Genomic DNA, 27,615 nt, shown 5'->3' on the forward strand with positions numbered 1-27,615 from the left:
TTGGTATTTTTTGTTTGTTATTTTAAGAAAAATCATAATTTGCATTTGTGAAAAAATACATGCTTATTATAAAGAACAATGTTTATAAAAGTAAAAAAGTACAAAGATATATTCTGACCTGGTGGCTTAGTTGTTTATAACATCACCCCATCCACCAAAAGGGTCACGGGTTTGATTCCCAGTCAGGGCACATATATAGGGTCGTGGGTTCAATTCCCAGTCAGGATGCATACAAGCAACAACCAATTGATGCCTCTCTCTGTCTCTCTCTCCCCCTGCTCTCCTTCCTCTCTCTCCAAAATCAAAAGACATATCCTCAGGTGAAGATTTTTAAAAAGTATAAAAACATAATATAGTTTTAAAATATCCCCAATTCCAATACTCAGAAAGTATTATTGTTAACATTAAATGAACATAAATTTTTTCATTTTGCCATACATGAATATAATTGAAAGGGAAATTAGCTTGAGACTAATATGAAGAAATATATATAGTGCTAAAATGGAATTATACATAGATGCTGATTTTTATTTTAAAATAATTAAATTTACTTGAATATACTGGGAGAAAACTTGGACCAAAGACACTGTTAAACTTCACTTGATTGTTTCCTCTTCACAAGAGCTATTACTTCTCAAAAGACCCTGTAAAGTAAAAAATTTGTTTTGAAAATCATGAAGAGACTGCAATTATATTTTTAAAGCTTTGTTTTAATTTGAGGTATTATCTGTCAGCTTCCTGGTATAAAAGATAGAAACAAAAGCACTCTCCTCCTTCCCTTCCTCCTATTGTCACATGAATTCTTAAAAACATTAGTGAAAGTATTCAATGAATCTTTCAACCGCAATTAAAAATGAATAATATGGAAACAACTCATGTCCATCAGCTGATGAATGGATTAATAAAATGTGTTCTATTTATATAATCATTCTGTTATTGTTTAATAAAAAGATATGAAGTACTGGCACTACTACAACATGGATGAATCTTGAAAACATGCTGTTAAAAGAAGCCAGTCACAAAGGAAGGACCATGTAATGTACGGTTCTTTTTTTTAATGAAATGTCTAGAATATATAAATCCAGAGAGACAGAAGACAGAAAGTAGCTTAGTGTGGTTGCCGGGCTATGGGAAGAGGAACTTGGAGAGTGACTGTTAATGGGTATGGGATTTCTTTTGGGGTAATGAAAATGTTTTAAAATTGATTTGGTGATGGGTGCACAACTCTGAAAATACTAAAAACCATTGAATTATACTTCAAATTAGGTGAATTGTATGTTATGTGAGTTTAAAAAAAAAAGAAAAAAGTGAATAACTTACAATAGATATTTTCACTTACAATTTATTTTTTATATTCTGCCTTTTTCTCTCCAAAGCTAAGGAGTCTAAATCTTTCTACACACCAACCATTATAGCAGGTCCACAGAACATAACCACATCTCTCCATCAGACTGTTGTTTTGGAATGCATGGCCACAGGAAGTCCCAAACCAATCATTTCTTGGAGCCGTCTGGGTATGTCTTCGGGGGGTGGGGGTTTGATTCCCAGTCAGGGCACATATATAGGGTTGTGGGTGTTCTTTAAATTTTGTTCATTATAGTGAAACTGATAAAATATAACAAAACACGTTTGGCAATTAGGTGGTTTTTAACTTTTTGGCACGTTAGTGTACAGAGGAATGGTTTTAGTGTAGAGAATTTTATACTTTTTATGATAGGATTGTTTGGAGAATGATCTTTGGAACTAATTTTTTTTAAATATATATTTTATTGATTTTTTACAGAGAGGAAGGGAGAGGGAAAGAGAGTTAGAAACATCGATGAGAGAGAAGCATCGATCAGCTGCCTCCTGCACCCCCCCCCCCCAACTGGGGATGTGCCCTCAGCCAAGGTACATGACCTGAATTGAACCCAGGACCCTTGAGTCCGCAGGCCGACGCTCTATCCACTGAGCCAAACCGATTAGGGCTGAAACTGATTTTTGATTCTGTTTTACATTGTTTTAACTGAAGTATTCTCTCTGAAATAGATCACAAGTCCATTGATGTCTTTAATACTCGGGTACTTGGAAATGGTAACCTCATGATATCTGATGTCCAGCTGCAACATGCTGGTATATATGTTTGTCGGGCCACTATCCCAGGCACACGAAACTTTACAGTTGCCATGGCAACTTTAACTGTATTAGGTATGTTTTCTTTTTTTCCTGTATTCTAGAGAATCTTACATTTTCACATTTGCTGTTTTATCTCATGCATAGCTTACTTCCACCTTTCTTGAATTTTGTATTACCAGTATGAAGGTTGAGCTGAAGTTTCTTAATCTAATGATAATTTTTAGGAGAAAATTAAAGTCCTATGTTAAAATATAGCTGTTATTCTCAAGTCACTCTTCTGTTTACCTGTATACCATTATATTCCTTCTTACTTAAGCTTCCCTCTTTTCTCCTCACCTACCCACAAATCCATATACCCATTCACCAATCTAAAACTGTAATCTGTTGATTGTCTATATGGATTCACAAGAGGCTATGTATTGGGCTTAGTTAAATAGGATTATGGTACATATATTTTTTGAGTGTTTATATAGATGGTCTCAATAAGGAAAGCGAGGGTGAAGTGGACATCTCCCTGAGCAATGCATGGAAAGGCATCTGGATAAATACATGTAGAGCGTAGACAGGAGGCTCAAAATGTCACATATTTTCAGGGGTGGGACTTGGTCATTTTCTCTACTCTTCCTTGACTCTTTGTATCATTCCCTATTGGGATCACAGAAATATATTTTTCTTTCTTTTTTCTTTTTTTTTAAACAGCTCCTCCTTTATTTGTCGAATGGCCAGAAAGTTTAACAAGGCCTCGAGCTGGCACTGCTCGATTTGTATGTCAGGCAGAAGGAATCCCCTCACCCAAAATGTCATGGTTGAAAAACGGAAGAAAGATACATTCAAATGGTAGAATTAAAATGTACAACAGGTAGGCTGTGTCATTTTGCTACTATTTTAGATAAGATATAATGGCTTTAGTAATTTTAATGTTACATGGCTATAATTATAATATCAAGTACTTTTGTTATCTTGGTATTTAACACTAAAATAAAATAAGAAATTTACTAAGATTGTAATATCAGCATGCACATAGATCCTTTTATATGTAGATCATGGAAGTGGTTAACTATACTGAAATGAATGTTGGACAGTTCCCCCAAGACCTTATAGTTCTTTTTTAATTTAATTTTATTTTATTATTTTATTTTTGTGTTTTCTTTTAAAAATATATTTTATTGATTTTTTACAGAGAGGAAGGGAGATAGAGAGTTAGAAACATCGATGAGAGAGAAACATCGATCAGCTGCCTCCTGCACATCTCCTACGGGGGATGTGCCCGCAACCAAGGTATATGCCCTTGACCGGAATCAAACCTGGGACCCTTCAGTCCACAGGCCGATGCTTTATCCACTGAGCCAAACCGGTTTCGGCTATTTTATTGTTTAAAGTATTACAAATAGTAGTACATATGTCTCCTTTTTTTCCCCCATTGACCTTCCCCTGGCCTCCCCCCCACCCCCTGGCGCATGCCCTCACTCCCCCCTCCCCCCCTCCCCTGATTATACTTCTGATGAGCAAGTAGCTAAGTTATTATAAGCAAGCATATTAACCCTTGGGATCTCAGTTCCTTCTTCTATAAATGAAGAAATTAGCAAGAAATAATTGATTCTCTAAGAATTCCTTCACAATTCAAACTTAATGATTTTAAGAACTCACTTTTATTAGTATAAATATGAATCTTTTGTAGCATTCTCATTTATGTTGGACAAAACTTTAAAAAATTTTGTTGACCTCAATTTTATGTCACATTGTAATATTATATAAATTAGATGCTAAAAGTAATATATTTTCTTAATGAAAGCCAAGTTTTTAAAAAGAAATTAAGCTGTCATCTAAAGCAAACAGCATTTGGGGGTATCACAAGTATTTACTTATGTAGACTCAGAAAATAAGAGTAATTTTAAACAATTCATATAGATTTTTCAGTAGGGCTGACTATACATTTTTTTGTTCGTAGTAATTTTTGTCATTTAAAATGAGAGTACACGTAGCAATAGTTTAACTTTATTTTTACATTATTCTTAGAATTTTTCATAGAAATAAATACATTTTTTTCTTTTCTTCAGTAAATTGGTAATTAACCAGATTATTCCTGAAGATGATGCTATTTATCAGTGCATGGCTGAGAACAGCCAAGGATCTATTTTATCTAGAGCCCGACTGACTGTAGTAATGTCAGAAGACCGTCCCAGTGCTCCCTATAATGTGCATGCTGAAACCATGTCAAGTTCAGCCATCCTTTTAGCTTGGGAGAGGCCACTTTATAATTCAGACAAAGTCATCGCTTATTCTGTGCACTACATGAAAGCAGAAGGTAAGCAATTAGAGGAGTGTCTATCTTTGAGTTCCACTTGCACTCATGGATTTGTGTTTTCAATCTGAATGATGTCTTACATCATCCACATAATATTTATTTTTCATATACTATTTTTGAAGTTCTATGGCAATTGTCTCTAGTCTGTCAGGTGTATATTTTTTTCTAAATTTTGTAGTAGTATATACTTTGTGTATATAAGTATAGCTTAAGATATTTTTATTTATAAGTTAAGTACCATCTCTGCCAGATAAAATATAGAGTGGTGTGTTTATGGATTTCATTTCAGCAAATATATAAATTTCTTAACTAAGACTTCGTATGCCAACTTAAGTATGCAGTTACATAGGACCAATGGTGTGAGTGCTTAATAAAATAATGTAGTAAAATATAGTCACTATGTCATGTTCTTTTTAAAGGGGAAAGTAAACATTATCGAATTCCCCATATATTTGGTTTTATAGATTTTGAATGTTTTCTGAAATTATATAGAACTCTCTGAAAATTGGATAACACATTATTGATATTTTATTATATAAAAGTAGAAATCAGATCTATCTTCAGATTTTTATTTTGAACTATTCAATTTTTATCCTTATTGTTTCTTTTGGCAAAAATTTTAGAGGAAAAGGAAAAACTGCTTACCAGTCCTAGAGATTTCTCTATTTTCCTATATTTCTCTATTGATTTTTTTTTCATAGAAAACATAATAGAAGTTTACAGATTTTAGTTTTATATACAAACAGCCTAACTTTTATGCAATAGATATTAAAAACAAATCCAAACACCCAATGAATGGTGATGTAATAAAATTGTCTGTAGAAACAGGTGGTTTGTTGTTTGTTTTTTTTGTACTTTGAAGTAGTATTTTGAAAAAGAATATTTTGAATTTAAATCAGGGGTCATGGTAGCAAGAAGAATGAAAGTCTGATAGCTGAGCTTGTTGTAGTATGTTAATTCCCTCTTCAGTGATTTAGGAAGGTAAAAGGAATGCTGGTTTTGGTGGAGACCACTCTTGTTCGCTATTATGGTTCTTTCATTAGAGCCTCCACATGTAGCTCAGTGGTCTATTCAAGGGTAGAACAAGGCTTTTTAATTCGAACTCAAGGACCTTGTTTGCTAGGTCAGAAATCGTACTATGCGGCTCCTAATTAACGAGACATTAGGCAGTCTGTTGTGAAATGCCTGTAATCTTGTCTAATTAAAATGCTATCAAGTTCATTCAGAAATGTGGGAAAACTTAATAGTGGAATTTGCCTTCTGTTTTGTTTATAAATCCAGTGTGGAAAGAAGGGGCCCTGTCCTTAGAGAGTTTTGATTAAGTTGACATCCATTTACCGTGAATTATTCACAAAGCACAGTCGCGACCAGGGCTCTTGTTCCACTTTACAGGTTTGCTCTGTAGGAATTAAATACAACAAAGACAAATCCTCTTCCCTACCTTGCCATGCATATTTTATTAAGAATTGCTAAGGATTTTTTTCCTCTTAAGAAAAGAAAAAAGCTCATTGTGAAACAAAGCGTTCTGAAGCACATTCTGTGCTTCCCGGTTCTTTTGCTTTCAATATAAATAAAAGAACAACGTGTGTCAGTCAAATTTAATAGAATCTCTAGGGGCAAAATGAGATCTTTTGCAGGACAACTTTCGGTTTGGTTTGTTTTTATAAAGAGTAGAGACATCACATTCCCTACTGTCTGTCCATTTATGTTTAAAATAAAGAAGAAGCCCTGAGTTCAAGCAAGTAAAATTTAACCTTATGAGTGACAGTATTCTGCAGTGTGAAGCTTTGTGTGTTCCTGCCACACGTTGTCTCTGCTGTGGGTTTTGACTTAATGGAGTTTAGAGAAGGTTAATTATTTCCAGTTTGATTTATTCAGAAAAATGCAAACTAGTCATTTGTAGCAAGACAAATGAAATTACTTTTAGAAAATAAAGACCTTCCTATTCACATTTTTTTTAAAGGGTAACAAAAGGTAACTGAGAGAGATTAGACTCAAGGCCCCGTGTTCTACAGTGTGGGAAAATGGTCTTGTTAATTTTATTTTGAATATTCTTAATTTTTAAACACCGATTCTTTAATGTAGGTTTAAATAATGAAGAGTATCAAGTCGTCATCGGAAATGACACAACTCATTATATTATTGATGACTTAGAACCTGCCAGCAATTATACGTTCTACATTGTGGCATATATGCCAATGGGAGCCAGCCAGATGTCTGACCACGTGACACAGAATACTTTAGAGGATGGTAAGAAAACATGACCCTAGGTCATTTAAGTATGAACATTAGTATGTTTAATCAATTAAAAAAATAAATATGTTTTAAAATAGAGAAAACATCTTCTTGTTTATTAAGAAAAACAGATGTGGTAATCAGAAGGCTAATTTGCTATTTCATATCTGACTTTCACTGTTTGACAGGAACATGATAAGAATAAAGAAAACTTTATAATTCATAATATAAGTTTAATAAAAATTCTAGTTTTGTCATTGTATTTCTTCAAGGTCCTTAGTTTAAATTGTAAATATATAGCAGTTTTTATTTTTTTTTAACTTTATTTATTTTTTACTGAGTATATTCTCTAGGCATGAATAAATATAAGAGCAGTTACATACTGAGTGTATATAATGACTGGAGGTCAGAGGTATTAGACTTCTGAAACTGGGAGTTTATGAAATTTAATACCTGTCAGTTAAAAAAATTATAAAATCAGATTTTATTTTTAGATACAATATGGTTATTCTACTTAAGGAGGAAAGTAATACTTGTTCAGTTTGTCACCTGATTATGGTTGGAAACGGAGTTGTGGCAGGCCTTCATATATTCTTACAGTGGAGGAAGTTCCTTTTATTAAGACAGTAGCAGAGAACTAAGTCTCTTTCTCCAGAGGCTAGAAGGCCCATGTTTATACCTTGCAGTGTGAAAAGGAAATTATTTGAAATATGCTTAATTATACTGTTTCCCTTTATATATGTTTTCTCATCCTGAATAAATGATCCATCCTTAGTTTTCAAAAACATTTTTATAGAAATGATTTCCAAATCTTTTTGTTATTGTTCATTTGGTCCCATATCTTTTACTTATATCTTTATAATGCCACGTATTTAGATGCTTTTAAATTCTGAGATTGACTAAATGAAAAGGTTATCACTGATCTGAATACTGAATTCACTTTGTTTCATTTTGGAGTGAGGCACAGTACATATGACCTCTCTAGTTATCTCCGTACATTTAACAACCTCTTAACATGCATGTCTAAAGTGAAACACAGGCTAGTGTTTTTTCGTTTTGCTTTTTGGGTGTTTTTTTTGGGAGGGGTGTATGAGGTATACTCCTCATATCCTTGAAGAAAATGAATCTAAGCATGCCCTACCTGGTTTGGCTCAGTGCATAGGGCTTCGACCTGCGGACTGAAGGGTCCCAGGACAATTACCATGGTTGCAGGCTCCTCCCCAGCCTGGGCCCTGGTCAGGGCGTGTGCATGAGGCAACAATCAATGTGTTTCTCTCACATTGATATTTCTCTCTTATTCCTCTCTCTTCCACTCTGTCTCTAAAAAAAAAAAAAAAAAATCAATGGAAAAATATCCTCAGGTGAGGATTTAAAAAAAGAAAGAAAGAAAATTAGTTTAAGTATAGCAAGCAACTTGTTAAAGCTTGCCAATTCCAGTTAAGTTATGATCTCAAAGTTTTTCTCCTTTAAACCTTTCCTTACTCTGCGACTTTTAAATTTAATGTTTGATTTTGTGTTGTGGACGACATACAGACCTCTGACACTGCTTTTCAGATTTCTGCAAGAGTCTCTCCTATTTCCTAAGCTCCTACTTCTCAAACGCAGATGTGCGTGTCTCCTGGAGTGCACAGCAGTGCACAGCCAATACAACTAACACGTGTGGAGTGCTTATCCCTGCCTATTCTGTAAACCTTTCCTTCACTGTCTTGTTTAATCCCTACAGAAGTCTATGATAGAAGAACTATTGTTATGTGAGCTTGTAGAGTATAGGGGATAAGAATGTGTGCTCTGTTCCTTCACTTACAAGCTTGTGACCTTGGGCAAGTGATTTGACCTCTTTGTATCACAGTTTCCTCAGCTGTAGAGTAGAAATGGTAATGTTACTTTTTTCAGTGAGTTTTTGTGAACATTTTTTTGTTCATACACATAAAGGAATGCTTAGTAAATTGATTTTCCCTTTTCTACCTATTAGTGCATCATTTATCCTACAAATGTTTATCGAGTACCTGTGATGTGTTATGTAACATGTAATGGTGAACAAAAAGCAAAAAAAACAACTGTCCTTGAACTTAAGAAGCTTACTTCCTAATGGGAGAGGGGGTAGAAGAACAATAAACATGATAAATAGTCATGTTAGATAGTGCTCAGTGTTGTGGAGAAGGAAAAAAGCAACAAGGAAAGGAAGTATAAAATGTTGAGAGGGTTTGAGACTTTGGACAGTCACCAAAGAAGGGGCTCACTGAGTAGGTGACATTTGAATGAAGACCTGAAGGAAATGAACATGAGAGAGCTGGCTAGGCGGATGACTGGGAAGTGCATTCAAGGCAGAGGAAATGGAAATTGCTAAGGGCCTGAAACACAAGTGTGGAAAGCAGTGGGAGATGAGGCAGAGAATTAATGGGAGATGACCATGTAAGCAGATATGGTACAAAGAGGACTTTGGCTTTGAGTAAAATGGGAGCTGTTTTAAGTGGAAGAGTGACAGCATCTAACTTGCATTTTAACAGCTAATGTATTGAGAACAGGTAGTAGGAACAAGGGCAGAAGCAGGGAAATCTGTGAGGAGGCTGTTGCAACAATACAGGCTAAAGGTGATGGTGGCAGTGGAAATCGCCGAGCCACAGGATTGAATGTGGACATGTGTTTGGAGGAGTCAGGGATGACACCAAGGTTTTTGGCTTGAGTTAGACAAATAATTGCCATTAACTGAGATTGGAAAGACTGTAAAATGAGCTATTATCATCCTCATTTTATATTTGAAGAAACACAGAGAAGTTAATTGGCCAACATCACACAGAGTAGTAAGTGATAGAATGAGGATTCAAACACACAAGCTATGCTTGGTCCTTTCTCACTATTTTTCCTTTTTTTTTTTTCCCCCTGATTTGTACTCTGAAAACCTGTGCTAGGGCTGAAGGCATCTCTTCTTTATTATGTTATATGTTGCTGTTAAGAGAACTCAGTTATTACTGGTGTGCTGATTGACAGTTTTTATTCTAAATATTTATAAGCAACCTGTTTTCTTACATGACTAGTTCCCCTGAGACCTCCTGAAATCAGTTTGACAAGTCGAAGTCCCACTGATATTCTCATCTCCTGGCTGCCCATCCCCGCCAAATATCGGAGGGGCCAAGTGGTGCTCTATCATCTGTCCTTCCGCCTAAGCACTGAGAGCTCCATCCAAGTGCTGGAGCTCCCGGGGACCACGCATGAGTACCTTTTGAAAGGCCTGAAACCTGATAGTATCTACCTAGTGCGGATTACTGCTGCCACCAGAGTGGGGCTGGGAGAGTCATCAGTATGGACTTCACATAGGACACCCAAAGCTACAAGTGTGCAAGGTAAATCTCTAAAGATGATTGAGGAAGAATAACTGTATTTATTCCTTGGAATCAGTTTTTTCTTATTTAAGTTATGTTCATATTTTTAAATTTTGTTTTATGAATAATAGTATCCTAGAAATCATGGACTTAATTGAAAAAAATTTAAACTTTTTATTGAGTAGTCCCTTTTTGCATAGAACTCATTAGTGTGTAAAACTTTTGGTTACAATATTTGTTTGCTCAGCAAATCTTTCATGAACAAATCAGTCCAAATCAAACTGAATTACCAAAAGTTATATGTATGTATGTGTGTGTGTGTCTATATATATATATATATATATATATATATATATATGTATATATATATATAGCTAATTAATATTATTGCCATATGTTTTTTAAAATATCAGTTTAATAGAAACACCGTAAGACTAGGAAATTCTATGCCTTCTTCTTTTACTAATGTGGAATGTAACCTGACTGGTTTTGTTGGTATTAATTGATTACTAGTAATGCCTGTTCTATCACAGAGGAATATTGGATGGTCAGAATTAGAAAGTACTTGTCTCTTTAAAAAATACACAAATATAGATAGATATTATTTTGTTCTTATTTATATGCCTTAGTCTTTTAGATATTATTTTATGTATTTAGTTCTGTCTCAAACTTTAATATCATTGTGAAATTTTGAAAATTATAGTATAGTTGTTGATTTGAATATTTTGCAACCATTGGCTTGCCATCTGAAATCTCTACTTTCCTGGGCTTTCACTTAAATTATGTGGTTTTTTCATACATAACATTTCTGGTGAATTTTTCTAGCCCCTAAGTCTCCAGAGTTACATTTGGAGCCTTTGAACTGCACCACCATTTCTGTGAAGTGGCAGCAGGATGCTGAGGACACGGCTGCCATCCAGGGCTACAAGCTGTTCTACAAAGAGGAAGGGCAGCAGGAGAACGGACCCATCCTCTTAGACACCAGTGACCTTCTGTATACACTCAGTGGCTTAGGTGAGTGAGTCTCTACTGCGCGTTTCCTCTTTTTCTTACTCTCTAACCAACTGGAAGAAAAGTTACTGGATATAAGCCAGCAGAACTGACTTAATGGTAAAAAGGAAAAAGAATTGACTTTACTACATCACTGTGCATGTCCTCCTGCTTAAGTCAGTGACTGGTTTTTGACCCACCATTGTGAGTGAACTGACAAGTTGTCAGGTAACCGTGGTATCTTTCTATCTCTCCCCCACCCTGAGCATCTGCTTTTCTCTCTGAAGTTCAGTTCTGGTAGAGTGGGATCCTGGTCAGTTAAATTGTGGGTGTGTGGTGGATGTAAATTATCAATGTAAAATAGGAATATTCCCAAAGGATCAGAGAATACACAACAATTGAGTATGACAGAAATTGCTCAAAAGTGCTATGTAGGTGTATTATTTTACATGTATAAAATATATGTAAGTTATGTACAAAATAATGCTCATATGTGACCTATGTATATATGAATATTTACTTTATGTAGCTCTAACCCAGACACACTAGAGAAAAAGCACTTAACTTTGTGAATGCGTTCAGCAGAGTTCTGAACGATGCTGCTTTATCCCCCATTCATCTTAACTTTGCTGAGGGCAAGAATCTCATGACATATAACATGTTTAGTAGAAAGGAAAGAAATGTTTGTCTACAATAAATATGAGGTATAAACTGATATCTACTCGAGGTATAAAATGCACACTTAGCTATTTGTTGCTCATGAGTGGATTTTTCACCCTTAAGTACAAAGGGGCAATTCCAATTATGATTACCAAGCAAATTCCTACTGAGTTGTTACAGCGCCTTCTGCACACATTGGACTTTACCATGCACGCTGGATTTCCCTGTCACAGACCGCCCTTTGGGTGCAGGAAGGAAGAGGCACAGTGGTCCCAAATGGGCTGCCCCACATCCGTCCCTGGCCTCCTGGTAGCACAAACCGTGAGAGCAGCATTAGGCACGCTCCCCTGTGCTGTAGGAAGCAGTGATAGGGGTCTGCTTTCAGACGCAGGGGCATAGAACCCCATCTTCTGGCTCTTGGCTACAGCTTCCCAGATGGCATTTTGCTTATAATCGTATTGTGTCCGAGTTTAATTTAATCTGCTTTTGGCTAAATAAGTTTTACTATTGATCTCTGTCACATAGCTTTATAAATGACGAGAAATTGCAGATGCTCCAGGGTGACCTTCCTTAAACCATTGATACTGAACTGATGTTGCCTAACCTACTGTCACCAGAGTCAGCAGTAGGACTTTCTAGCCATGGCTTCTCAGTGTGCACTCCCTTTCCATAGGCATATCACTTATTCAGAAAGGTTGTCCTCAGTATCAAGTAAGGAACAGGATTTGGGACAATTGTTGATAGAAAATCATAACATCAAACTCACTGCTAAAGAAATACAAATATGTTGAAGATACAAAAACTAGTTTCATAGAGCACTCCCCTTGAATATTCAGGTCGCTTATTCTAATCAAATGAATAATTAGAAAAATACAAAATAAATTTCTGCTTATTGTGGAAAGATTAAAAAGCAGTTAAGACTTTGGCAATGAAAAACAATTCTTTAAAATTTAAAAATTTTCTACATATGCATATATATAAAGAAGAGCCATCACTCCCCCCCCCCCAACTTCCTGAACCTTAAAGAAAAAGTAATGATGATAAATCTCTAGAGTGGGACTGGGGAACCTTTTTTCTGCCAGGCACCATTTGGATGTGTATAACATCATTCCCAGGCCATACAAAATTATCAACTTAAAAAATTAGCCTGGTACATTTGGTCATACATTTAATTAATTCACTCCTAATGCCTTGGCAGGGACAGACCAAATGATTTCTCAGGCCTTTTATGCCCTGTGGGCCAGATGTTCCCCACCCCTGTGAATCTAGAACATAGTCACTTTCCTGGGATTCTTCTCTTGAAAATGGACATTTGGTTTCTCAAAACATATACCAGGGTGTATATGGCTCCCAACTGTACGAAGTAGGTGAGAGGCTGAAATCCTAAAGGGTTCATCTTCAACCTTCCCCAGTCTGTGGTCTGTCTTTGGATCCTCAGTTGCCTGAACAGCTACTGTGGCTTCATTAATTTTTGTCTGTGGCTTTCTGAGCTCTTCTGTACGCAGCAATCAGCATTTGAGCAGCTTTATGAAGAACGCTATCTCCTGTGTCCAAACCAAGAATATGCTTGTCTAAAGCAACAGGCAACCCCTCTTTTGTTTCACTTGCTTTAGCAACTGCATCCTGTGTCAGGCGCTCCTGGACCAAAACGAGAATTGTCTTAAGCATTGCTCGGTAATCGTGGCGCTGAATCTGAAGAGGCTGGCCAGAGCCATTACACCCGCCTTGAAATCAGGATTCTTTTTGTAGAATTCTTTTAATCTTTTTTTTTTTTTCATTTTAAAATCCAGATTCTTTACATCCAGATGGATCAATGGCTCTGAATTCTTAACTGCATTGTCAGCATTTGTTTGTATTATCAAGTACTGAGTCCTTGTATTTTTCATCATTATCTCCATATTCAAGTCTAACAGCTAAACCAAGAAGCCAGCCAATTGCTTCTTGTCAATCTTGAATCTTGGACAGTTAACATCTGTGAGATACTTTGCAATTGAAGCCGGCTGGGTTGTGGTAGTCAAGGGCCGTCAGCTTGATCAGAACATGGTCCAGGCATCTCACTCTGGTTGTCTCTCCCCTCCCCCCCAGGAGGGGGGCTTTTGGTGGAAGAAGAGAGGCGAGGACCATCTTTGTTGAAATCTTTAATAATCTATAATAATAAAAGCATAATATGCTAATTAGACGGGATGGCCAAACAACTTTCCGGATGACCTTCCGGATGAAGCTGGGGCTGCGAGGGCTGAGCCCCTTGCACGAATTTCATGCATTGGGCCTCTAGTTTCTAAATAAAGTTTTGACTACTGTAAAACTTTATTTTCTCCTGTGTTGTAAAATGAAATCACATATACTGCTTATGTTATAACACATATACTGCTTATGTTATAACTAGAGGCCTGGTGCACAAAAATTTGTGCACTAGTGGGGGGGTGTCCCTCAGCCCAACTTGTGCCCTCTCACAGTCTGGGACCCCTGGGGAGATAACCACCTGCTGGCTTAGGCCCGCTCCCCAGGTGGCAGATGGCAGGCCAGGATCCCGTACTGGGTCGCAGATGGCAGGCCCAGATCCCGCGCTGGGTTGCAGACTGCCGCACCCCCCGGGTCACACACAGCAGGCCCGGATGGTGGATGGCGGCAGATTGTGCTGTCCCGCCCCGCCTGCAGTATGCAAATTTAACGGCCACCTTTGTTGGGTTAATTTGCATACTCTTCTGATTGGCTGATGGGTGTAGCGGAGGTACAGTCAATTAGCATATTTGTCTTTTATTAGTGTAGGTATCCTTTGTGTATACTATTGGGTAATTCAGTAAGAAGTCTCTTTATAATGCATAAACTAGGAAATGATTTTGTTACAGTCAATATATCCTGTGTATTAAAATAACTCCATATTATCCTGGCTGGTGGTTAGAGCATCGGCCCAATTCTGGTCAAGTTCTTGGTAACTGAGTTGCAGGTTTGATCCTTGATCCCAGTTGGGGCATGTGTGGGAGGCAACCAATCGATGTGTGTTTCTCATAATGATGTTTCTTTCCACCCCCACCCCCCTTCACTTTCTGTAAAAATGGGAAAAATAACCTTGGGTGAGGATTAACAAAAAATAAAATAAAAAATATAAAAACTCCATATTTCCTGACTGTGGAATTAGACTGAGTGATTGGACTCATTGCAGTGCAGGTAACAGAGGACTTGGTCCCAAGGCTTTCTTGTTGGATGCAAAGTTCCGCACCCCAGGAGTTGCCAAAGCCACGGCCGGCATGGCTGACTAGCAGGGATGCAGTTGTGTGGATTCAAGCATCGGACAGCTGTTCACTAGACGACCTTTGGATGCTTTTTTAATCATGAGAGCCCTAGGGCCTAGTCTTGCTTTTCTAGAAAGTCACTATTGGGGCTTAGCCATTCTTACAGCAAGCGAGTAGGTTTAACTCACTAAGCAGGCAAGTATTAACAGCTCTCACTCTTTTCCTTCTTACTTTTGGCTATTGGGAGGGCAGTATGTTCTGTTAACTGAACAGCTGACCATCTGTGACCAGTTTCAGCGAGAGCATCTGGTGGTAGCTGCCTGTTTAACAGAGAGTGATGTGTCTAGAGGGCAGTAGGTTAAGGGAACCCTATCTGTATCTCGCATGGTGAATACTTGCTTTTACTGAGCTTTTGTACATTAAAGATACTCTAACTGGAACTAGATTTACTAAGTGGGCTTGGAAATGAAATTTAAATGCTTCTGTTTGCTGATTCAATGTCAATTTGAGTAACAAACTGATGTCTCAAAATTTCATTTTCAGACTAATCTTAGCCCTTTCTGATGCCCTAATACACATTTTTTTGTTTCCACTTCTGATAATTAAGTTTTCAGTAAAACTGTGTTATTGGAACACATTTTTCTTGTTAATATATATAGTTCTTTGTTTCTGAAAGAAAGAGGTGAATAAATTTATATTTTTCAATGTGTATAACAAGCGTTTTTTATTTTTGTAGGTAAGGCATTTGTAGTATTAGATAAAAAGATGTAATAGATATGACCTCTGCTTAAAAAATGAAAGACTAAACAAAAAGATAATAAGTTGACTGATTTATTCACTTTTCTCCAGAATTTCTGATGAACAAAATTTAATTGCACTTATTAATGTAAGTTATTTTAGAAAATTTTACTCCAAACCCTTAAATCTTTGTTCCCTGAAATATAGAATGTTTGGTTTTTTAAAGTAGCTAAAAAGATCCTTGTGTCTTTACTAATATAATATAAATATTGGTAGAACAATGGAAGTATTTTGATATCGCTAGTTTATTCTAGTTTAATGATTTAAAAATAGACAGTTTGATTTTAATTAGAAGTGGTTTACTTTTGGGGAAGTTGGGAGAAAGCATTAGGTTTGTGATTTAATGTTCATGTGATCTGTTTTAAATTGTAGTTTGGGGTTTTTCTTCAAGATTTTGTATCTTTATATTTATTATTTTCATTTAGTTTTTTTCCTTTGGCACTTTCAATATTTAGCCAAGTTTTAAGTACAATTTTTAAATGTTTGTTTTTATCACACAATAAACTGAGAGCAAAATTAATAGCATACTTGTATTCCCTGGTAATAGATTGATTGAAATAATTTGTTCCTCTTTTTCTTTGTCTATTCCAGAAATTGGCTTCAAATTCTGAAGTTTCTAATTTCAAAAGGATTTTTTTCCTGTCAGAAACTGTTCTTACCTGTTCAGTCTTTATGTAATAGAGTGAAAGGGAGAGATTATTTAGATGACATTGTTGTTAGTTTAGCATTTATGACACTGATATTATATATTTAGCTTCTATTATAAAGATCCAAAATATGTAAAATCATTAGTAATGTTTGTAGCTCATTTGCATACCTTCAAAAATCACAGATCCCCTTTTTTTTTTTTGAGAAATCCAAAGTTGGAACTTCCAGTTACTGAAGTCAAAAGAAACAGTCCCTGGTTAATAATGTAACTTTAGAGTCCCTTTGCCAGTTTGTATGGAAGCATGATAAAATTAAGTCATATTTATGGGCGTTATTTTTTATCATAATAGAATAGAATTTGGTCATGTGGTTACATATCTCAAGAAAATAAATCAAGAACTTCCAATGACACCCTTGCTGGTGTGGTTCAGTTTGTTGGGGTGTTGTCCTGTGCACTAAAAGGTTACTGGCTTGATTCCTGGTCAGGGCACATGCCTGGCATGCAGGAGGCAGCTGATAGATGTTGGGCTCTCACATCGATTTCTTCTCTCTCTCCTTCTCTCTCTCCTTCTCTCTCTCTCTCTCTCTCTCTCTCTCTCTCTCTCTCTCTCTCTAAATCAATAAAAAATCTTTAAAAAAATAAGAAAAAGAACTAATGATGAACCAAATTGATATAGTCAAGGCAGAACAAGATTGGATGGCATATAAGAGACTACTTTTATTGGAGAGAGTTCGTTGTGGAACTCACTATAATAGTGATTTTGTTTTGAAGAGAATTAGAATCACTCATTACATGAAATATGGAAGTTACATTTTAAGGCAGGCCACAATCTTTTCAGAGACTGTTTCCTCATCTCTCTTATACAAGGAAATCTTAGATAATACTTAGAAGATGTATGGAAGCATTCTACAGGTGAAAATTCTTATATTGTGTGGGGATTTTTTGCAACTTCTTGACTGCACCAACTTAAGATAATAAAAAATACACTATAGTTTAGCCCTGGCCAGTCTTTTTCAGTGGTTAGAGTGCTGGCCCATGTACCAAAGGGTCACGGGTTTGATTCCTGGTCAGAGGTATGTACCTGGGTTGCAGGTTTGATTCTGGGCCCCGGTTGGAGCGCATGCAGGGGGTAACCAAACCATGTGTCTCTCTCACATGAATGTTTCTCTCTTTCTCTCCCCCTCTCTTCCTTCCACTCTATAAAAAAATCAGTGGGAAAAAAGCCCTTGAGTGAGGATTAACAAAAATAATACACTACATTTTATAACAAAATCTTCCTAATCGTGAATAATTTCAAATATATCTTTTCATACTGACTTTGAGCTTGTAATTCATTTCAGATAATCTGGTACCTTGATATCAGCTATTAGCTCAAGTATCATTATAGATGCCAGTACTTGAAAAATTGCAAAATCAGTACCTCAAAAGAAATGGAGCATTGATTTCTAAGAAAAAAAATCCTACCCTGGCTGGTTTGACTCAGTGGATAGAGTGTCGGCCCTCAGACTGAAAGGTCCCAGGTTTGATTCCAGTCAAGAGCATGTACCTCCATTGCAGGCTCGATCCCGAGCCCAGTCATGGCGTGTGGAGGAGGCAACCAATCAGTGTGTCTCTCTCACATCGATGTTTCTCTCTCTCTGCCTCTCTTCCTTCTACTCTCTCTAAAAATCAATGGAAAAATATCTTCAGATGAGTATTAGCCCCCCAAAAAAGTCCTATTACTAAAAAAATGCTGTTAACATCAAGACAATGAAAAAAATATAGCTCTATTTAAAGACAGAATGTTTTGCAGATGGATGAAACTGTGAGAACTGTACAAAAGTTACAGTGCATAATCTAGTTAGCTTTCCTTGCATTCTTTGTCTTGAATGAAAGGGTATCTGCCATTCTAAAATATTTTTGGTATTCTCTGGGTGAACTTAGAGTTTCCATTTGGAAAAATCTTTCCTAGCTTAGAAATCTCAACTCTTCTGGGAATCCTCTTTCAACTCCAAATGGTGTCAGTTATTCCCATGGAACATCATTTGCAATGCTCTATTATTACAGGAGGCATGTGGCATTGACAGATATGTGTGTGTGTGTGTGTGTGTGTGTGTGTGTGTGTGTGTGTGTGTATCAGTTAAATGATTTTTACATCTGCTGCCTAGGTTTGACTTTAAGGTGCACAACTGGTTTACAGATTAAATCCTGTTTTTTTGCCTAATCATTTAGATAGGGATAATAATAATTAATAATAATAATAATAATAGCTATTTTCAATGTTAGGAAGATTAAATGAAATTAGGAACATAAAGGTTAGCACAATCCATGCCAAATTGCACTCTTAAGTCCTCAGCAAAGTTAGCTGTTGTAGCTGGGTATTTTTTTTAATTGTTCTCCTCTCAGGGTGGAGCCTAGGAATAGGTATTTTTTTCCATGTTATCTACCATGGTCACTAGATTTGGAAACCAATGCTTCTTGAGCTTTAATATGTATATGAATTACCCAGGAGTCTTGTTAAAAATGCAGATTTTAATTCAGTAGGTCAGGGTGGGTACTCACGTTTTTGCATTTCTGCCCACTTTGAGAATCAAGGTCTACAACAGTGGTTCTCAGCGTGGGGCACATGCCTCACAGGGGGGCAATTTGAGAATGAGTTATTAACAGTGAATTTTTTGCATTTCTTATGGTTGTACGGGCCTCATATACAGTATATAAATATATAGTGACATATTTATGCATTTCAGTTCTCTATTACATGTTTTGAAACTTTTTGCTATTTTTTCATATCACTTTATATTATTATTATTAACAATTTCTTAGTGATTTGTTCTCAGTACTTCAGCTGCCCTTTTGTTCTTTTATTTTTCTCTTTCATGGATGCCATGTTCTTTGGAAGCTTGTTTAGACCAAGTTAATAATGGCCTTCTAGGCTTCCTCCATGTGAGTGAAAAGAATTACATGTCACAGGGGGGCATCAGGATTTTAGAGATACTTAGGTGGGGCATGGCCAAAAAAAGGTTGGGAACCACTGATCTAGAGGAAGCGTAAGCAAACTTTTTCTATAATAATCCTCAGATATTGAATATTTTAGGCTTTGCGGGTGATAGGAAGTGAATGTGTATGCCCCCTAAGTTCATATTTTGAATGAAAGGTTTTCTGCCATGACCCCTAATGTGACTGTACATAGAGAGCCTTTGAGGTGACAAACGTTAAACGAGGTCATAAGGGTAGGGCCCTAATCCAATAGGGAAAAAAGGAGGAAGAGACCCCAGCGCTCTTTCTCCACAGAGTGAGAAGGAAGAGAGCTCTCACCAGAAACTGAACCCTAAAGATCTGATCTTGGACTTGCCAGTTCCGGGATCTGTAAGAAATTAATCTCTGTTGTTGAAGTCCAGTCTGTGGTTGTTATTGCAGCCCAAGTACACTGACAGAGTGGGCAGTATGGTCTCTACCACAGGTACTCAGTCTGCCATTGTAGCACAAAAGCAGCCATAGGAAATATATAAATGCATGGGTATTGATTAAGTTCCAATAAAACTTTATTTATGGACACAGAAATTTGAGTTTCATTTCATTTTGCTGTGTCACAAAATATTTTAAAAAATGTTTCCTTGTTGGCAAATACGACAACCATCAGTTTGATCTCTGTTTCTATGAGTCTGTTTTTGTTGTGTTTTGTTTTTCTATATTACACATATAGAAAATACTGTATGTAAACATGCAGTATTTGTCATTCTCTGACTGTTTCATTAGCATAATACCCTCCAGGTCCATCCATGCTGTCACAGATGGCAAGATTTCATTTTTTTTAAATAGCTGAGTACTATTTTATTATAGATAGGCAAATGTAGGTTTAAAGTTGTTCATATGGAAAATAATACAATAATAAATAATAATACAAAAACTGTCTTTTGTGTACTCAAAACTATAAACCTACTTTTGCCCCAGCTTGTATGTATATTTATATATGTATATATACATATTCCACAAAAACAGATTTATAGAAACATATCAAGCTGATGGTTACCAGAGAGAAGATGTTGGGGGATGGGAGAAAAGGTAAAAGGTAATATAGTCAATAATCTTATGATAAGTTTGCATAGTGACCGATGATTATTACTAGACTTAGTGTGGTGATTACAGTGTAAGGTATATAAATATCAAGTCACTATATTGTGTACTTGAAGTTAATATAACATATGCCAACTATACATACATTAAATATATATCACTTTTAGCTGGCAGGCTGACCCAAGGGCAGTGGGCCATATTACTTTAGTTTGCCAATTCTAGGTGTAGACTCTATAGTTCTTGCTCTTTGAACCTTTTAGATTCCTGTATTGCTGACTTTCTATGAGGCCAGCTATAGTTTTTAATTATTGTTACCACAAAGCCTCTCTTTAGTTCTACTTTTTATTGAACATTTTGTCATCTTGTTTCTAGTCATATTTCTTAGCTTTCACTTGCGGGGAGAGAGGCCTTCCCTGGGTATCATCTTTGAGTCAGTGTATTTTTTCCTCAAACATGCAGGAAGTAAATGAATCAGTTCCCATGTACACAGATAATAAAGATTCCTTAAGAAAACAGCTTAGAGACACAGCGGACTCTCATAGCCAGTTAGCCTGGAGGTCAAATCTCCCCTGGTATTGCCGACAACAATCAAGGCTTAACTACAACAAGACTGCGCACAAAGACCACTAGGGGGTGCACCAAGAAAGCATAAAAAATGCGGAGACAAAGAAACAGGACAAAACTGTCAATGGAGGATATTGAGTTCAGAACCACACTTTTAAGGTCTCTTAAGAACTGTCGAGAAGCCGCCGATAAATGTAGTGAGATCCTCAAGAAATCTAATGAGACCCTCGATGTTATGATAAAGAACCAACTAGAAATTAAGCATACACGGACTGAAATAACGAATACTATACAGACTCCCAACAGCAGACCAGAGGAGCGCAAGAATCAAGGCAAAGATTTGAAATGCGAAGAAGCAAAACACACCCAACTGGAAAAGCAAAATGAAAAAAGAATCCGAAAATAGGAAGATAGTGTAAGGAGCCTCTGGGACAGCTTCAAGCGTACCAACATCAGAATTATAGGGGTGCCAGAAGATGAGAGAGAGCAAGATATTGAAAACCTATTTGAAGAAATAATGACAGAAAACTTCCCCCACCTGGTGAAAGAAATAGACTTACAGGTCCAGGAAGCGCAGAGAACCCCAAACAAAAGGAATCCAAAGAGGACCACACCAAGACACATCATTAAAATGCCAAGAGCAAAAGACAAAGAGAGAATCTTAAAAGCAGCAAGAGAAAGAAAGTCAGTTACCTACAAGGGAATACCCATACGACTGTCAGCTGATTTCTCAACAGAAACTTTGCAGGCCAGAAGGGAATGGCAAGAAATATTCAAAGTGATGAATAGCAAGAACCTACAACCAAGATTACTTTATCCAGCAAAGCTATCATTCAGAACTAAAGGTCAGATAAAGAGCTTCACAGATAAGGAAAAGCTAAAGGAGTTCATCACCACCAAACCAGTATTATATGAAATGCTGAAAGGTATCCTTTAAGAAGAGGAAGAAGAAGAAAAAGGTAAAGATACAAATTATGAACAACAAACATGCATCTATCAACAAGTGAATCTAAGAATCAAGTGAATAAATAATCTGGTGATCATAATAGAATCAGGGACATAGAAAGGGAATGGACTGACTATTCTTGGGGGGGAAAGGGGTGTGGGAGATGCGGGAAGAGACTGGACAAAAATCGTGCACCTATGGATGAGGACAGTGGGTGGGGAGTGAGGGCGGAGGGTGGGGTGGGAACTGGGAGGAGGGGAGTTATGGGGGGGAAAAAGAGGAACAAATGTAATAATCTGAACAATAAAGATTTAATTAAAAAAAATAAATACAGTCTTTAGGACATCTTGTATCCATGTGATACTTTCCTAAAACCTTTCCAATAAGAACCACCTGATTTTAGGAGGGAAGCCTATGTAAAGGTCTCAGAAATACTGGTTCTACCTTAAACTTAACATCCAAGTGGGGAGCAATCTACAATGTACCCCTTACATTACAATTTAACTTCACAATTTCAATGTCAATTCAGTATCTACTCTAAGAAATAGCTTCTTGGACTTCAAAAAAAAACTGTGAAAATGGCAGAGCAGGGATATTCTTTCTATTTTCCAGATAATAAGAACTAAAGCTCAGAGAGGTTAACTAATTTCCTCAGATTTGCACAGCTAGAAATAGGAGAGCTGGGAATAGAATCCAGGGAGTGCCCAACCCATCACCACCTCCAACTCTTCATCATGAAATCTGTGATCTAATTCATGCTGACACAATGAGATAGTGTAATAAAAGGAACTTTTTTGCCCAGCCGGTATGGCTCAGCAGTTGAGTGTCAGTCCAGAAACCAAGAGGTCACAGGTTCAATTCCCAGTCAGGGCACATGCCCGGGTTGAACTCAATCTCCAATAGGGGTTGTGCAGGAGGCAGCTGATTGATGATGTTTCTTTCTAATAGGTGTTTCTATTTATTTATCTTCCTCCCTTCCTCTCTGTTTAAAATAAAAATTGATATATACAAAAAAGAAAAAAAGAAAACAGCTTATATTCAAATTTTTTGGGACTGTAATCATTGTATAAAATAATATTAACCAAATCAGCAAATTTCACTCTTTAAAAAACATTTATGGGCCCTGGCAGGGTAGCTCAGTTGGTTAGACCATCGTCCCGATATGCCAAGGTTGTGGGTTTGATCCCCAGCCAGGGCATATACAAGAATCAACCAATGGCCCTGGCCAGTGTGGCTCAGTTGGTTGGGTATCGTCCCAAACACCAAAAGGTTGTTGGTTTGATTCCCGTTCAGGGCACATGCCCGTGTTGTGGGCTCAATCCCCAGTAGGGGGCATACAAGAGGCCGACAATCAATGCTCCCCTCTCACATTGACGCTTCTCTCTTTCTCTTCCTTTCCCTTCCTCTCTCTAAAAATCAATTTAAAAATCTTTAAAAAAAAAACTTACTGGTGAGCTCTAAATGTTAAAACATTTCTTTTAAAAAAAAAATCAACCAATGAATGCATAAATAAATGGAACAACAAATCGATGTTTCTCTCTCCTGCACCCCTCTTCTCTGTCTCTCAAAAAATCAATCAATACATAAAAATCACTTACAAAGGGTTAGGCAGTATTGATCCCATGTCTGAAAAAAACCATTCTTTATAAGGGGGAGGGTATTTGGACCTTTGATTTATGCTTGTCTTTAACCAGTTCTGTAACTATGTTAGTTCAAGTGTTTTAATTTATCTTTCCCTTTCTTGAGTTAGCTCTCAGGAGGCATCCAGTTACAAATCGAATGATATATTATGCCTCATGAGAAAGCCTTATTAGTTTTGATTTGATACATCTCATTTTAGGAAACTGTGATACTGCCAAATTAATTTTATGTTTTTAAAGTAGCAAGGAAATAAAGGAAACCAAGCTGTGGGTTCCATAAGCCCTTCACATAATCCAATCTTTGAATCCACAGTGTGAAGCCAGGGGCATTCAGCAGTCACTCACAAGGAAAATATTTTTGAGCCCACTCAGCTATTACCATTAAGCTTCATGATGGGCTCTCAGAGCTACAATACTATTTACAAAGCCCTCTACAGCACCGTGTGAGTACAATGGGTACAGTGTTTTATGGAACTCAATAGGTCTCAGATAAACAGGCTCCTCTGCTTTCACGGTGGTTCTCTGAGGCCTCTACTAGAGGGATTATAATACAGAAGCCCTTTGGCCTTGCAAATCAGAAGATGAACTCCATTTAGAACTTACTGATAATGGGCTGCAGTTACCATTAAATTAATATAAATTAATTACCAGTAAATTAATCACAAAATTGAAACCATCCCCACACCATGCAATTTTGACTTCTGTGATTTCTTCTCCCGACTTCTCATGAAGACATTGCCTAAGTAAGAGATAATGCCAATTAAAAGCAAAACTTTCTAATTTTAGGGTTGATACAATATGTATTTTTTCTCAGAACTTTGTATGTATACTAGAGGCCTGATGCATGAAATTCATGAATGTGTGTGTGTGTGTGTGTGGGGGGGGTCCCTCGCCAAGCCTGCACCCTCTCGCAATCCAGGACCCCTCACTCCTAACCACCTGCCTGCTCGCTCCTTACCGCCCACCTGCTCGCTCCTTACCACCAGCTGGACTCACTGCTTGGCTCACAGCTCCTTAGTGCTGTCATTGCTGTCATGGAGGTGGGAGAGGCTCCCGCCACTGCCACTGCGCTTGCCAGCTGTTAGCCCAGCTCCTGTGTTGAGCATCTGCCCCCTGGTGGTCAGTATGCGTCATAGTGACCGATCATTCTGGTCGTTCCACCATAACGGTCGCTGGGTTTTTATTATATAGAGATGTAGAACTACTTGGTTTAATAACATTAAATTGCTATCTATGTCTGTATTTAGTTGTCATATCTTGTTTCATAAAATTTTAATATTAAAGTTTACCCCACCCTGATTATGAATTTTAACAAGTTTCTTTCCCATTCTTAAAATTTAAAAGTTAGCCCAGCTGGTATTGCTCAGTGGTTGAGCATCAGCCTATGAGCCAGGAGGTCGTGGTTGGATTCCTGGTCAGGGCACATGCCAGTTGTGGGCTCAGTCCCCAGTGTGCGGCCTGCAGGAGGCAGCCGATCAATGATTTTCTCTCATCATTGATGTTTCTCTCTCTCTCTCTCTCTCTCTCTCTCTCTCTCTCTCTCTCTCTCTCTCTCTCTCTCTCTCTGAAATCAACTTATATATATGTGTGTGTGTGTGTGTGTGTGTGTGTGTATGTATGTATGTATGTATATATATTCTTTTTTAAAAAGTTAGTGTATATTGATTGGATACACAGACTCTCTACCAGTCCCCAAATTGGGCTCAAGGAATATGAACATACGATGGCATGCCTACCTCCAGTATTTAAGCTCGGCATGGAGGACCTATCAGCATTCATAGATGAAACTGAGATATAGTCAGAGTGTTTTGGGAGCACAGAGGATAAATGGCTAATTTATTGAATGAAGAATAGTTTGCCAAAAAAAGAATAGTTTGACTATTTAGAGAATGGAGAAAAATCATTCCAATCATAGGAGCTTAAAATGTAAAAATATTAAAGAGCTAGCCTTATTTGTTTGCCATGGCTAAAACATGGGTTGCATAGATAAGAGATGTAGGGACTAAAACTATAGAGTTAAATAGGGCCCATGTGTACCCTAATAAATGATTTGGTCTTTGTCCTATAAAATAAGCAATGTGGATCAACCAAAGGACTTGTATGCATGCATATAAGCCCAACCAATGGACACAGACAACAGGGGGGCTAGGGCATGAGTGTGGGGGGGATTTATGGGGGGATGAGGTCACATATGTAATACATTAATCAATAAAGAAATTAAAGATTGGAAAAAAATAAAATAAGCAATGTGGAGCCATCAAAGTTTTCCAGTGAGAAAGTGACATGGCTTGTTTTAGAAGAATATCAATAATATCACAGAGGATAGGCTTAGAGAATGCAGTGAGGATAGGCCAGGGAGGGGGCTACTGAAGACAGGAAATCAATAAGATGGTTGTAATCTAAGATGATGAGGTGCAAACTAAGATGGTAGTTCATTGGAGAGAAGGCAGATGTGAAGTTACTTTAAGCTTAGAATAAGTAGGACTTGACTGATTACATATGGGCCTGATAAAAGGCCTTCAGATATAGGGTTTATACCGAAGGGACCTATGAAAAGATGCTCAACACCATTAGCCATTGGGGAAATGCAAATTTTAAAATTGAAATAAGGTACCACTACATACCTATCAGAACGACAAAAAGTAATTAAATGCCAAAAAATGCCAATGAAAGAGCTAGCATGGATGCAGGACACCTGGAACTCTTACGCATATAGGAATGCAAAATGGCACAGCCACTCTGGGAAAACAGTTTAGTTTAACTTTCTTACAAAGTTAAAACATACCTGTGCCATGCGGCCCAGCAAGGTCATCCTAGGTGTTTACTCCAGAAAAATGAAAACATAAGTTCACACAAAAACCTATAGACAGTATATAGAGCTCTACTCATAATCCCCCCAAACTAGAAACAACAAATGCCCTTCAATGGGTGAATGGATAAATAGGTTGCAGTATATCCATACAATTGAATACTTCTCACCAGCAAAAAGCAATGAACTATACAGAACAATTCGTAGATAAAAATCAATGGCATTATGCTGAGTGAAAGAGGCCAGTCTCAAAAGGTTACATTCTGTATGATTTCATTCATATGGCATTCTTGAAAAGTCGAAACTACGGGCATGGAGGCCAGATCAGTGATTGCCATGTGTTAGGTGGGGGCAGGCTTTAATAACAAAGTGACAGCTTCTTGATGTGATGGGATTGTTCTGTATATCCTTCGTGGTGGTGGCTACACAGATCTGTGCATCTATTAAATAGAACTGTACACCAAAAAGAAGTATATAAATTTAGTGGACATACATTTAAAAATTAAAATAGGAGACTGCGTGTTTTGAGATCAAATGACCAGTTTGAATCTTAGCTCTCTACCCACCTCCATGAACCTCTGTCTGTTGTCAGTGTCTAGGATATTGAGGACTAAATGTGCTAGTGCACATGGAACCCTCAGCACGGTGCATTGGTACCTAGTAACTGCTCAATAACTGTTAGCTGTTTGTAAATATGATTAGGTGGAGGAAGAAGTTGGAATGACCCTCCAACATCAATTGGAATAGGCCTTTCAGAAGTAAGACCAGGTTGGGAGTAGTGGAGGATATTGAGTTCAGCCTTGATTGTGTTGGGTTGGAAAGGTTGGTGTCCTGGTAGGGGTGTCTATAGCAGCTTAATACATGGGCTTAGATTTCATAAGATCTGAGACAGTGAGTCATTGAAGGAAGGCAGAGAAGTTGAGAGTTAAAACTACACTCTGATGCCATCCCACTCCAAGGGACCCTGGCATCTTCCTGGCTTTGCTACCTTGACGGAAACTGAACTAACAAAGACTTGAGCATAAGAAACCACTGTCGGTGTCATTGTAAAACCAAAGGACATTAGGTCATTTCCAGGAAAGTGGGCGCATCCAACAGATCTCATTGAAATTTCTCCGTGTGAAACTTCGAACATTATCACTTTTTGAGTTGTAACTTTCAGTACAGTCTTTTTTTTTTTTTAAGTTATCTTTATAGACCTCAGGAAACCAAAATGCTTCCCATATAGATAGCTCATGTTTATATTCTTAATTTGGTGCAATTGTAAACATTTGTCACTTTCTTTTACTTGCTACAAA

General features: G+C 37.3%; 1 protein-coding gene and 1 pseudogene across 1 annotated transcript in view; one reads left to right on the forward strand and one right to left on the reverse strand.

The window, feature by feature from the left end:
• Nucleotides 1-27,615, forward strand: part of PRTG (protogenin) — a 129,731-nt gene that overhangs the window by 67,104 nt on the left and 35,012 nt on the right. Inside the window, exons 5-11 of the mRNA XM_059670402.1 lie at nt 1,377-1,514; nt 2,029-2,187; nt 2,815-2,974; nt 4,173-4,420; nt 6,506-6,670; nt 9,691-9,996; nt 10,801-10,989. Coding sequence (XP_059526385.1) covers nt 1,377-1,514; nt 2,029-2,187; nt 2,815-2,974; nt 4,173-4,420; nt 6,506-6,670; nt 9,691-9,996; nt 10,801-10,989 — 1,365 coding nt within the window. The remainder of the gene's footprint in view (nt 1-1,376; nt 1,515-2,028; nt 2,188-2,814; nt 2,975-4,172; nt 4,421-6,505; nt 6,671-9,690; nt 9,997-10,800; nt 10,990-27,615) is intronic.
• On the reverse strand, nt 12,891-26,320 carry LOC132227845 (RNA transcription, translation and transport factor protein-like; annotated as a pseudogene).

Source organism: Myotis daubentonii, chromosome 1 (assembly GCF_963259705.1).
Source record: "Myotis daubentonii chromosome 1, mMyoDau2.1, whole genome shotgun sequence".
Taxonomy (NCBI): domain Eukaryota; kingdom Metazoa; phylum Chordata; class Mammalia; order Chiroptera; family Vespertilionidae; genus Myotis; species Myotis daubentonii.